Source organism: Mustela putorius, unplaced genomic scaffold (assembly GCF_011764305.1).
Source record: "Mustela putorius furo isolate JIRA1106 unplaced genomic scaffold, ASM1176430v1.1 tig00000997_pilon_pilon_pilon, whole genome shotgun sequence".
Lineage (NCBI taxonomy): Eukaryota > Metazoa > Chordata > Mammalia > Carnivora > Mustelidae > Mustela > Mustela putorius.
In genome coordinates this window covers 5,247,746-5,258,593 of record NW_025421527.1, presented here as the reverse complement: position 1 = coordinate 5,258,593, position 10,848 = coordinate 5,247,746, and the positions used below count along the sequence as shown (strand labels likewise).

General features: G+C 59.9%; 1 protein-coding gene across 5 annotated transcripts; it reads right to left on the bottom strand.

Moving 5' to 3' along the window:
• Positions 1-222: 222 nt before the first annotated feature.
• CLK2 (CDC like kinase 2) lies at positions 223-8,995 on the bottom strand. Of its 5 annotated transcripts, XM_004778578.3 has the most exons (13): positions 8,682-8,995; positions 6,960-7,129; positions 6,046-6,274; positions 5,282-5,369; positions 4,866-4,932; positions 4,364-4,480; positions 3,423-3,589; positions 2,630-2,724; positions 1,978-2,107; positions 1,787-1,869; positions 1,574-1,653; positions 1,287-1,377; positions 223-756 (listed from the first exon to the last, which is right to left on the bottom strand). In XM_004778578.3, exons 2-13 carry the CDS (start codon positions 7,127-7,129, stop codon positions 571-573), a joined length of 1,503 nt encoding a protein of 500 aa, XP_004778635.1. In that variant the 5' UTR covers positions 8,682-8,995; the 3' UTR covers positions 223-570. The 5 variants fall into 5 exon arrangements, with proteins under 5 accessions (XP_004778635.1, XP_004778633.2, XP_004778632.2 ...); XM_004778576.3 differs by lacking the exon at positions 8,682-8,995 and having other exon boundaries at positions 5,282-5,366; XM_004778575.3 differs by lacking the exon at positions 8,682-8,995 and having other exon boundaries at positions 6,046-6,271.
• Positions 8,996-10,848: the final 1,853 nt, after the last annotated feature.

Genomic DNA, 10,848 nt, shown 5'->3' with positions numbered 1-10,848 from the left:
GGCGCCGCCGCCGGGACTCCCCCGGCTCAGCTCACCTGTTGGGAGAAGCAGCCCCTGCGCCCCCACCCCCCGAATCACCAGACTTCAGCCGCGGGCGGTGGGCTGGTGGGGCGTGGGCCACTCGGAGGAGGAGATGGACCCCCTCACCCGCAAGCTGGGAGGGCTGCCAATCTTCCCATCCCTGCAGCCCGGCGCCCCACACCTCGAACTCAAGGGGTGGGGTCCGATGAAGCACGTCATTTTTATTTCACAAAGACTGTACAAAATTCCTTATAAAACATGGGCGAGGTGCCACCTGGTTACTGCCTCCTGCCCCCATCCAACGCCGCTGTGCGGAGGCAGGGGAGGCCGGGAAGTGTGCGGGACGGAACAGCGTTCTGTACAAGGCTGGGGAGGGCGCAACAGGTACGAGTCCTTCCGTATTTACACTATTTCACATATTCACAGGTATACAGGGAGCCAGGAGGAAGGGGCGGGCTCCGGCTCTGTTCTCTTGTATAAAAAAGCACCAGTGTCCTGGACTGGACACCCACTGCTGGAGGAGATGCAGGGGGGCCCAGGGCCTGATCGTCACCGACTGATATCCCGACTGGAGTCCCACAACTTGGTGTTGGGTGGCTCAGCCCGAAGGCGGGCGAAGAAAGAATGCTGAAGAGCTTCACCCAAGGTCAACCGCTTGGCAGGTTCATACTCTAGCATGCTTTCAATCAGATCGAAGAGCTGGTGGTGTTCCTCTGCCTCTGAGGTCAGATACCGCTGGTGGTGGAGGGCAGGAAAAAGGTGAGGCACGATGCCCTACAAGGAAGTGCTGCCTTTCCCTTCAAGGCCCTCGCATCCAACCTCCGAGGACATGGTCACGAATACTGCCTTCCCACGAGCACACCGTGACCAGCATTTCTGACGTCACCGCTCCGCATACCTTCCACCTGCACCATCACTTCCTTCACACTCCCGGAGAGTTCTACCTGCGCATCCTGGTCAACTTCGTGCTGCTCTCTAGCTTCTCACCAACATGCAAGCTCTTCAAAGGGAGTTTCCTTTCCTGTCTGACCTCAAGGAGCCAGGACATGGCTTTGGTCTCCGGTTGGCTCAAGAAAGAAAGGCCTGTCTAACCTCCTTCCCTTCACAAAACCACTCCCTCTTCTCTCTCCTACTGACCAAAGGGGCCTTCTTTCAGCTTCCCCCCTTCCTTCCTAACAACACTGCTCACGAGGGGCCGCGCAGAGGCAAAGCCCCGGGAAGGGAATGGCCTGTGGGGGGAGGCACCACCTCACCCCGTGGCTCACCCGCAACGGTTTGCAGTTTTCTCGAACATAGCGCCCAGCTGACGTGTTCTCATCCCAGTCCAGGCGACCCCGGTAGAAATACTTCTGCTTCCTACAGAGGAAGGGAAGGTTGAGGGTCAGGAGTCTCCTTCTGTTGTGGGGTACTGCCCTAAATCCCCCATCTGAGTCGCTGGGGCGGTGGGGGGAGGGGGAGGTTTCAAAGAAAACAGAAAATGATGTGAAACAGAGCGATTTTGTGGAGATAAAGGAAGAGTTTAAAATCCCCTGCCCCGCCCCGCAAGGTTCACCTTGTCTTTCGGATCATCCGGGAAGGGATGGGCCCCAAGATCCTTTCCATCATGGCTAGATGCTCTCTGTTGTCATGGGTCTGGGAAACAAAGAACCGAGCGTGGCACTGGGAACCGGCTGCTGAGGGCCAGCTTCCAGACAGCGGGGTGGAGGGAGCAGACAAGACCAGGTCGGAGACCACCGGGGGGCTACAGAAGGTGCCCTCCACTCACCTGGAACAGTGTGAAGCCAACGTAGTACTCGAAGATGATGCAGCCTATGCTCCACACGTCACAAGGCTGCGACCAGCCCAGCTCTGGGTGGGGACATGAGGGACAAGGTGTTAGGGTGATTAGGGGGCCCTCCCCTCCCCACCCACACTCCCATACTTGGACAACCATGGTCCCCCACTCGCCCCGCTCACCGAGGATGACCTCCGGTGCCCGGTAATGGCGAGTGGAGACGATGGTGCTGTGATGCTCATGGTCAAAGGTGGCGCTGCCGAAGTCCACCACCCGCACCGCTGTGCTCTTCACGCTGCGCTCATCTCGCTTCTAGGAGCAGAGCAGGAAGGGGTTGGACCCCAGCCACCTCGGATCAAGACTCTTACCTCAATTCTCTAAAGTGCTTTCAGATCTGAAAGAAGCACCTTGACCTCCTGCTTGCTCCCGTACGCACTGAGAACCCGCTTTACAGCTTCCCCCGTGTCCCGCAGGTAATTTAAAAAAGGCAGAGCACGAAGGGATGATGGTGACACAGCACGCAAGCCCCTGTGCGTCTGACTTTTCCCGAGTGACTGGTATACAGGGTTTCTGAAAATAGGTCAAGAGAACTGAGCTTCCCTCACAGAGAAGAAAGTCTAAACCGAGAATCTTAGAAGCATCTGAACTCTACTGGAAGGTTAGCAGAGGTCCTCCTCCCAAGTTTTCCTCCAACTTAAGTCTTCGACTTCTCCCTTTCACCCTACTCTGCTACTCTGGTTTCCCCGGCGCCAGACACGGAGAGAACACGGGAGGAAGCGGAGGGGAGGGAACGAGGCTAAGAGAAAGAAGTGGCGCGCTGCCGGCCCCGCTCACCTTCTCTAGATTGTAGGTGAGCTCATAGTCTGAATTCACAAACAGAATATTTTCAGGCTTGAGGTCCGTATGGGTCAGCTTGTTGTCATGGAGGACTGCAAGGGAGAAGGCCAGGTCAAGGTTGGTCCAGGCGGCCAGGGCTGAGCGGCACCCGCGATCCCAAGTCTGACCAAGAGGCCCAGGGCTGCTCGGCGCTCCCGGCTCCACCTCCAGGTGAGATGCCTGCTCTAAGACACCCTGCGCTCCTCGGCTAAGACCCGAACGTAACCCTCAACTGACGCACACGGGTCTGCCACGCGCGCTGTTTCCGTCTTCTGACGTACGTGCCTGACATCCTGTGAATTCAACTCTGTAAAACCGCTTAGTCGTGAAAACCCCAGAGGAACCAAGTACTTGTCTGGATCCCCCACCGGGCCCCTCGGTCGCACTAGTCCCTGCTGCCACCTGCTCTGCTGGAAACGGAGAGCACCTCAGTGAGGACAAGCATAAACCTCTAGCGGGGGAAGTCTCTGTCTCTGTGCTCGTAGCCTGACTGAACACTTTCCCGAGGAAGGGAAATGAGAAAAAAAAAGCTTTCTGCCCTGGCTCCTGCTCGAAAGGAGCCGGGTAAGGCTCCTCAGGGATGGTGAGGACACGGGTCACGGAGTCAAGTGAGGGAGCTGTCAACGCGATGGTAAGAGAAGTGCAGACAATCAGGTTGACAGGTAAAGGGCTCCGCCAGTGTAAAGGGACACAGAGGAGGTCCCGCAGGGGGAGGGGCTGCCCCAAGTCCGCCCCGGCCTGCCGCACTCACACTGGACGGCCTGGCACAGCTGGAAGGCCATGTGGCGCACTTGGTGGATGGGGTAGGGCAGGTAGTTGTTGTCTTTGAGGAAATCGAAGGTGCTAAGGCCCAGAAGCTCGAAAGAGATGCACATGTGGCCATGGTAGTCAAACCAGTCGAACATCTGCACACAGAGGCTGAGAAGAGAGACAGGGGAGGGGAGGTCTGTGGAGCTCCCGCGTGCCCAGCACCCCTCCGGCAAGGAGGGGCCGCAAAGCTGCTGATTCCACACGCTTGTGTGAAACATGCCAGTTTGCACCACTACCAAAACGCAGCTCCGCGGCAGGATGGCCTTGCCGGCAGACCCGAGGAGAGAGATCCTACCTGCCAAACTTCAAACCATTCCTGCATCGTTTTAAATAGTTAAAACTGGCTGAAGAGTGGGGTTCCAGGCTCCAGCGTGGACCCTGAATTGTCAAACTGTCATTCCCAAACCCTGACCCCAGCTCCCACTCCCAGATTCATTGACCACCAGCCACCAGCGGGTCCACGTTCATACTGTCCTCTTGCCTCTTTGCTTCATGCCTTATTCTACACTTAGCTTACAGAAGTCCATGGACAGAAGCAGTACATACAAAGGTCTGGGGCCTCATCAGCACAGAAAGCTCAAATGATTTTTTGGTAGAAATGTGAATTCCCAGTCCCAGGGCCATTTCCAGGGCACAGCCCCACAGAGGGCATCCTGGGCTAGGCCCAAACTGCAGAGCACTCTGACCGCCCCGGGAACAAAACAAAGGGATTGCAGCATGTCAGACTCCCTTCCAGCCCTACCGTTCTGCTAGTCTAAGATGACGAACAAAGAACGGATGGATGAGAAGGTCTAGGACCCCCTGCCGAAACGAGACCGGGGAGGTCCTCCGGTGTAGGAGCGGGGCCTCTCAGACTCCCCATCTACTCCTGTGCTTGCTTACTTCTTGTTGTCAGGGTCCTTCTCGTTGATTTTCTCCAGGACGTTGATTTCAAGTCGCGCTGCTTCCTTGTACTTTTCCACATTCTTAATGATCTTCAGGGCAACTCGAGCCCCACCCCTGTAGGATGGCACAAGAGGCATTTGCTGGGTCGTCAAAAACATCTCAGATGGAATAGGACAGTCCGAGCACTACGAAATCCTACCTCTGGCTTATCAGCAAAAAAGCCCCAGATGACCCTCACTACCTCTATTTTTTTTTTCCTTTTTAAAAAAGATCTTATTTATTTGACAGAGAGAGATCACAAGTAAACAGAGAGGCAGGCAGAGGGAGAGAGAGCGGGAAGCAGGCTCTCTGCTGAGCAGAGAGCCCGCTCGATCCCAGGACCCTGAGATCATGACCTGAGCCAAAGGCAGCGGCTTAACCCACGGAGCCCCCCAGGCGCCCCCCCACTCCCCCTTTATGCCTCGCAGACACGGAGCAGGGAGGAAGGAGCTGTAGCTACCTGCGATGGTCGACACACTGCACAACTCGGCCAAAGGTCCCTTCTCCCAAAGTGCTTACAATTTCATCTGAAATGAAAAAGAGCAGGGTCGGGGAGAGGGAGGGAGAGAAGGTGGGGAATGAGCTGAGTAGGAAGAAGCAGGGATACAGCAACCTGGGGTGAGGAGATGAAGGAAGGGGAACAGATACAGATGGTCACAGGGGAGAACACCCCTGCGTGACTCCCACCACCTTTAACCCAGGGGCCATGAGAGCTGGGAGTGGACAGCAGAGGTCAATTCTCAACAGCAACTCAAACCACCCAGATAAACAACACCACTGAGGAAAGGCAAGAGGCCGTGACTTGGGTTGGCTCGGGACGTTAGGATGGCTATGGGACCATTACAGGCTATAGGATTGTTACGATTTGGCTTGTACATCGCTCTTGTAGCCAGTCCCCGACGTGGTAGATGAGGTGGCCCTCAGCGTCGTCCTCTACACTCTTGGCTCTCCGGCTGCTGTGCTGCTGTCGGGGGGCGGGGGGGGTCGGAGCAAGCCAGGTGTCGGAGCGGGGGCCGGAGGGAGGCGGGGTGGGTGGTGGAGGGGTCACCGGTCACAGGCGCCCAGCCAGGGGGGACAGACGATGATGGGGGACAGTGGAAGGGAACACGTCAGATGCAGTAAGGCGGATTGGGGTGAGAAGAGAGAGCGGCGCACAATCCCAGGTCCCCAAACCCAAAACGGGAACAGGGAGAGGAATGGGCAGAGCAGAGAAGTGGTGTCGTTGCCAGTGTCCCCCACAACCCCATGCTCTACACAACGCCCTTCCAGACAGGCACAGATCTCCCTTTGCCCCCACCCAAGCCCACCTACTGAGGGGGCCACAGAGCCCAGAGCTTGTGGGGAAAAAGGCTATTCACAAGCAAGGTCCCCACGAGAGAGCAGAAGCCTCTGGGACACAGGAGCCACTCTCCCACAGTCAGCCCAGCATGGCAAGGCGGGCACTGGGGTTCACAAATGCTCTGTGCCCATCCAGGGCCAGAGCAGGTCCAGGGCCCTCCAAGAGCTGGAGGGCTTCCAAGAGAGGCGACAGACTCGGCACCCACGCCAGCGTTCATGCCCCCACACTCGGCCAAGAACTTACCAGGGTCCTAGAGGGCTGAAGAGGAGTGGGGAGAGGAGGGGCCCAGGCCAGCACTCACCGAAGACGAGCGGCTGAAAGTCCGGCTGCGCCGCCTCCGCCGCCGGTGTTTCCTGCGGCTGCTGCGCTGGCTGCGGTAGCTGCTGTCCTCTCGGTGGTACTCGTACGAATGCCGGTAGTCGGGCTCACAGTAGGCCTCTCCCCGGTCCCGGCTGCAACCGTTGCGCCGATAGCTGCCGTAGTAGCGCCGGTCGTAGAGCCTCCGGTCCGAGGAGCGATCGTCGTAACTGCTGGGGGACAACACACAGCCACTAGCTGCGCCGGCTCTGGCCACAGTCCTCACATGGGACGGGACAAGTGGCGATACCAGAAAACCTGCTCTCAGCCACTCTGAGGACCAAGGACCAGAGACGGAAGAGGAGGACCCCGAGCGCCATGTCACCCAGACCTCTGGACAGACTCTGACAGAACCATCGCCTCTGGGGGCCTGCCCTCCGTTCCCCTACAACGAATGGAGCAAAGAGCCATTTCTGTCCTAACATCCGGTTCTGCTCCAAACTGCCCCTCCCCTGCCCCTCCTACAGAACACGCTGCTGTTACTGAAACCACACAGACCTGACTTTGTCTTTTCTGTTAGGTCAGTAGCTCCCTCTAGACCCTCGCCTTCTGTGTGTGCCTCCTTTCCCTCGGCCCGAGACACTTCTCCCGTGTCCTTCAGACGAGCTTAGATGGCATGTTCTCGAGGAAACTTCCCTGAATTACTCATCCTGCCCTGCTCCCATCAAACCTGCTGGACGCTTCCTCAGCCCCTACGATCTGCTTCCTCTACACAGACACACACAGAGCACAACTGGCCGCCTCCGGTAACAGTCTCGAATATCACCTTATCCAACTGCTCAGTGTGTAACCGTGAAATCTTCGTTTAATAAACGAGTGAGTGACCCTGAGCCCGAGGTTCCCCTCCTGAAACCTCACCTCCGGGAACGGACATGGTAGCTGTCTTCCCGCCGGCGCCGCCGTGTCCGGTCACTGCTACTGGACCAGGAGCGGCTTCTTCGTCTCTTATGTTTTCGGCTCCGATAGTGCTCATGGTAACTGCCCCGGCTGCCTCGCTCTGAGGAATGGTACCTTCGGGGATGAGGCATCTGGAAGGGAAGGAAAAACAGAAATAGTGGGGAAAAGCTCTGCATTTTCAGGATTCTGCTCCGAGGCCTGGCTGTTCCAGAGACGCTGAGCTGCCTTGAGCCCTTTTACTCCTTTTACAACCTACAGCTTCCTCGGCCTTCCTGTGCTCGTAACTTCTCCTGAGCGGAGTGTGGTATGGATCGTCTGCGAATGCTGGTGGGAGACTCCAGGAGTGCCCACCCCCACCCCAGCCAGCCCCTTCATCTCATTGTTCCCACTGACTCTCCTCAAACGAGGCTCCAGGAAGAACTTCAGGTCTGGGCCCCAGCTCATTAGAGGGGAGGCTGTGCAACTGGTGGAGACGGCCAGCTTGACCTTGGCTGGCAGCTACACTACATCTGTGCCACTCCACGCTTCCTCACAGCTCGACAGAGTAGCATCTTAGGATACATCGTCGTGAAAAATGTTCTACAGTTATTAGGACCGGATCTCTGTCTTCCCAAGCAGGCCACGCGGCACTCTGTGGGCAGGAACGCAGTTTACCAGGCTTCTGCAGAGAGCGATATCCACCAAATACAAGGAAGTTCCTCCGAAAGTGCCAAGGGCTTTCGGTCTGACCTCTTGAACTGCCCTCATCACCTCTCCCATCACTGGCCAGCTCCCCCTTAGAAGTTTGTAATAGCGGAGGCCCCAGGCTGCAGTGGCTCCCCAGGCTCCCCATCTGGCTCCTCCCCCTCGTGTTTAGGAATTACTGAATAACCGTGTTTAATTAGCATCAGGCCTCCTTCCAGCTCGTTACTGGAACCGAAGGACCACCGTGCACAAGCGCTTTTGCCCTTAAAGGAAAGAACCACGGACAAATCACCCTCACCACCCGGAAGAGGAGGACAGGAGAACAAAATTCCATTACACACACCCAGGGACGCAAGTCTTGGGGGGCCATTAGGTGTGCAAAGGCTTAATGACTCCAACATCTGGCTTTCATTCCGGGCGCTACTGCCCGACCTAGCACCGAGGAGGGGGACACCGGATCCGGCGCGGGGCTAACTAGGCCTGCAGCGAAGGTGCGGGCGCAGGGCTGCGGGTACTCCCACCTGGCGGGGCGCAGCCTCGTAACCGTCCCGCCGCGCAACACCCCGCGCCGAAGTTCCTCACAGCCGCCCCCCACCCCGAGGCGGCTGCACTTGACCTTTCCCAACTCCACGCCTCCCCACCCTCCTTGCCCACTCGGAAAACCCGGGACGACTCCCCGAGTCCAACTCTGCCTGCGCCCCCAGCCCGGGTCCAACTTTGGGGCTGCGCCCCCTTCCGTCCTGGAGCCCCTCCCATCCCGTCGGTCGCCCCCTCCGACTCCCGCCCCTCCCGCGCTCCCTCAGGGCCTCCCGGGTCCACTCGGGGCAGGCCGGTCTCGCTCCTCACCTCCCCTCTGCTCACCCCCGCCGCCCCGCAGGGCCCTCCCCGCCTCCTCTCCCCGCGCCCCGCGGCCGGGCCCCCGACCCCACTCTGCCCCCGCCCGCTCCGCGGTCGCCATCTTCCCGCGCGGCCCCGCGGCCCGCAAGCCCGCGCGCTCACCGTTCTGGCGGCGAGGCCCGTGCGCTTGTCCCACAGGAAGTCCGTGATGGCGGCGGCACTGCGGCCGGAGTCCCGGCACCCCCGCGGCGACGAAGTGCGGCTCCACCCCCCCGACCCGAGACCCGGGGACCTCCCGCCTCGTTCCCGGGCTCCGCTCCAGTCCCGCCCGCCCCGGCTCCGTCCCCGCCCCCAGGGTCCTCTCGGCGCCGCTCGCACCGCCCCCGCCCGGGGCCCGATCCCAGCTCGGTCTCCCGCTCTGGCCTCTCCGATCCGCCGCCGCCACCGCGAGCGCGCACGCACGCACGCACGACACACGCACGCACGCACGCACGCACCACCTCCCAGCGACCCCGGGGCCCCGCCCCCAGGGCGGCGCGCACGCCGCCGCGTCCTCGCGTAGCTGGCGGGCGCGGCCGTGGGAGCGCCGGGGCGGGGCTCGGGGCGGGGCTCGGGGCGGGGCTCGGGGCGGGGCTCGGGTGATCCTGCGGGCGGGCGGCCCTGGGGCCTGGCTTCCCTCTCCGTACTGGGTGCGTGCCCTGGTCGGGACCCTGTGCGGCTGACTCCGCGCGCCGTGCGGGCTGGAGAGGAACCCGGACGTTGTGGTGTAGGGGGCGCCGGCGCTCCGCACACTTTTTGAAGCTTGGTGTGAGGTCTGACTCTCCCGCCGAGTCTGCAGATACCCAGTCCTTAGAGCCGTCGGGCCACCTAACCGCAGCACAGGGGCTCCCCGCTTTTGCCCTGGACAAGGGGGATGCCCGTGAGAGTCGGGGTGCAGCCGTGGAGGAGAGGCTGAGAGACGGAGGGACGGAGAAGCAGGTGCTGGGAGGGCAAGTCCCGCGTCCGCTCTTAGCCCCCAACTCACAGGTCGCACACGAGGGTACGCGAGTGGTTAACCAGCTGAACTGAAAAAGGAAAAAAAGGAAAGAGAAGGAGACCTTGACACAAACTGGACGCAGAAACAGTCCCAAACGGAAAAGAAAGCCTAGCTCGCGGGGCGCCTTGGGGGCCCCGTCGTTGGGTGTGGCCTTCGGGTCAGGTCGTGACCCCAGGGTCCTGCGATCCAGCCCCGCATTGGGCTCCCTGCTCGGCCGGAGGCCTGCTTCCCCCTCTCCCACTCCCCCTGCTTGTGCTCCCTCTCTCGCTGTGTCTCTGTCAAATGAATGAATACAATCTTACAAAAGAAACGGGCATAGCTCCGAGTATGACTCCGTGGAAGTGGGACTTACCGGAGGGGACAGGGATGGGGGATAGTCAGATGCGATGCGATGAGTTAGCCAGAAGTGGTTTAGGGAAGGTTCCCGAAAATAAGAGAGGAAGCGTAAAGAAGGGGCTGACGGGACAGACTGGAGGGTCCCTTCCTCTTCCGCTAACACCCTCCCAGACCGTCCGTGCGCGCAGCAGGCACTGACTGCGTGTCCGGCAGGTGCCTGGCCCCTGTTCTTCAGAGCCCTCGGGTGCAGTGGGAGAGAAAGCCTCGTGGCCACCGCCATCGGGCGTGCTGTAGGAAGCCTAGACCAGACCCCGGCTGGGAAAAGGAGACTTGGCAACGTGTTTCTGGGTTTCCTAGAGGAATGCCCCGGGAGCCAGCCGTCAGGAGGAGCTGGACAGGAATGCCCCGCAGAAGAGTATTTGCAGAGGGCTGGGGGCAAGGCAGAGCACAGCATTTCAGCACGACCGACCGGAGGCCCGGCTTCCCAGGAGCGCCATCAAAGCGAGGGGAGGAATTCGAGATGTTTAGGAGCTTCTAGCTCTTGTGTGTGTATGCGGGCATGGGCGAGACGGGCTTTGTGGCTGGGACCCGGGTATTCATCTTTGTGTCCTCAGCGTCCACCCCGTGACGGGTAGGGTTACTCTTGGTGAAGGCTGGCGCGTGGACCTCGGAAATGAAACACTAGGGGGAGAGGGATGGAGGAGACGGAAAGAAAGGAATATGCCTGGGAGAGTGCTGAGAAAGAAGGTGAAATGCCCGAAGTCCGGGAGTAAGAGCGGCCATTCCCGCCTCTTCCACTGGTCCCCAATGCCTCGCCTGGGGACCTTCAACTACCTTCCGGTTTTCCCGCCACTCGGGCGGCTCCGCCTCCCTGGCGCTTATTGGCTAAAACCCCACGGACGCTAGGCCACGCCCCCTCCGTGACTTTGGCTCGCGTTTCCCCGCCGCCTCCTCCTC

What these genes read in the sequence shown, in the direction of transcription:
- CLK2 (XM_004778578.3), bottom strand. Translation starts at nt 7,129, where the DNA reads ATGCCTCATCCCCGAAGGTACCATTCCTCAGAGCGAGGCAGCCGGGGC. An exon ending in AAGGACCCTGACAACAAGAA is followed by an intron (nt 3,590 to 4,363) that starts GTAAGCAAGCAC and finishes CTCTCTTCTCAG; the next exon opens with CCTCTGTGTGCAGATGTTCG. An exon ending in CGGATGATCCGAAAGACAAG is followed by an intron (nt 1,378 to 1,573) that starts GTGAACCTTGCG and finishes CTTCCTCTGTAG; the next exon opens with GAAGCAGAAGTATTTCTACC.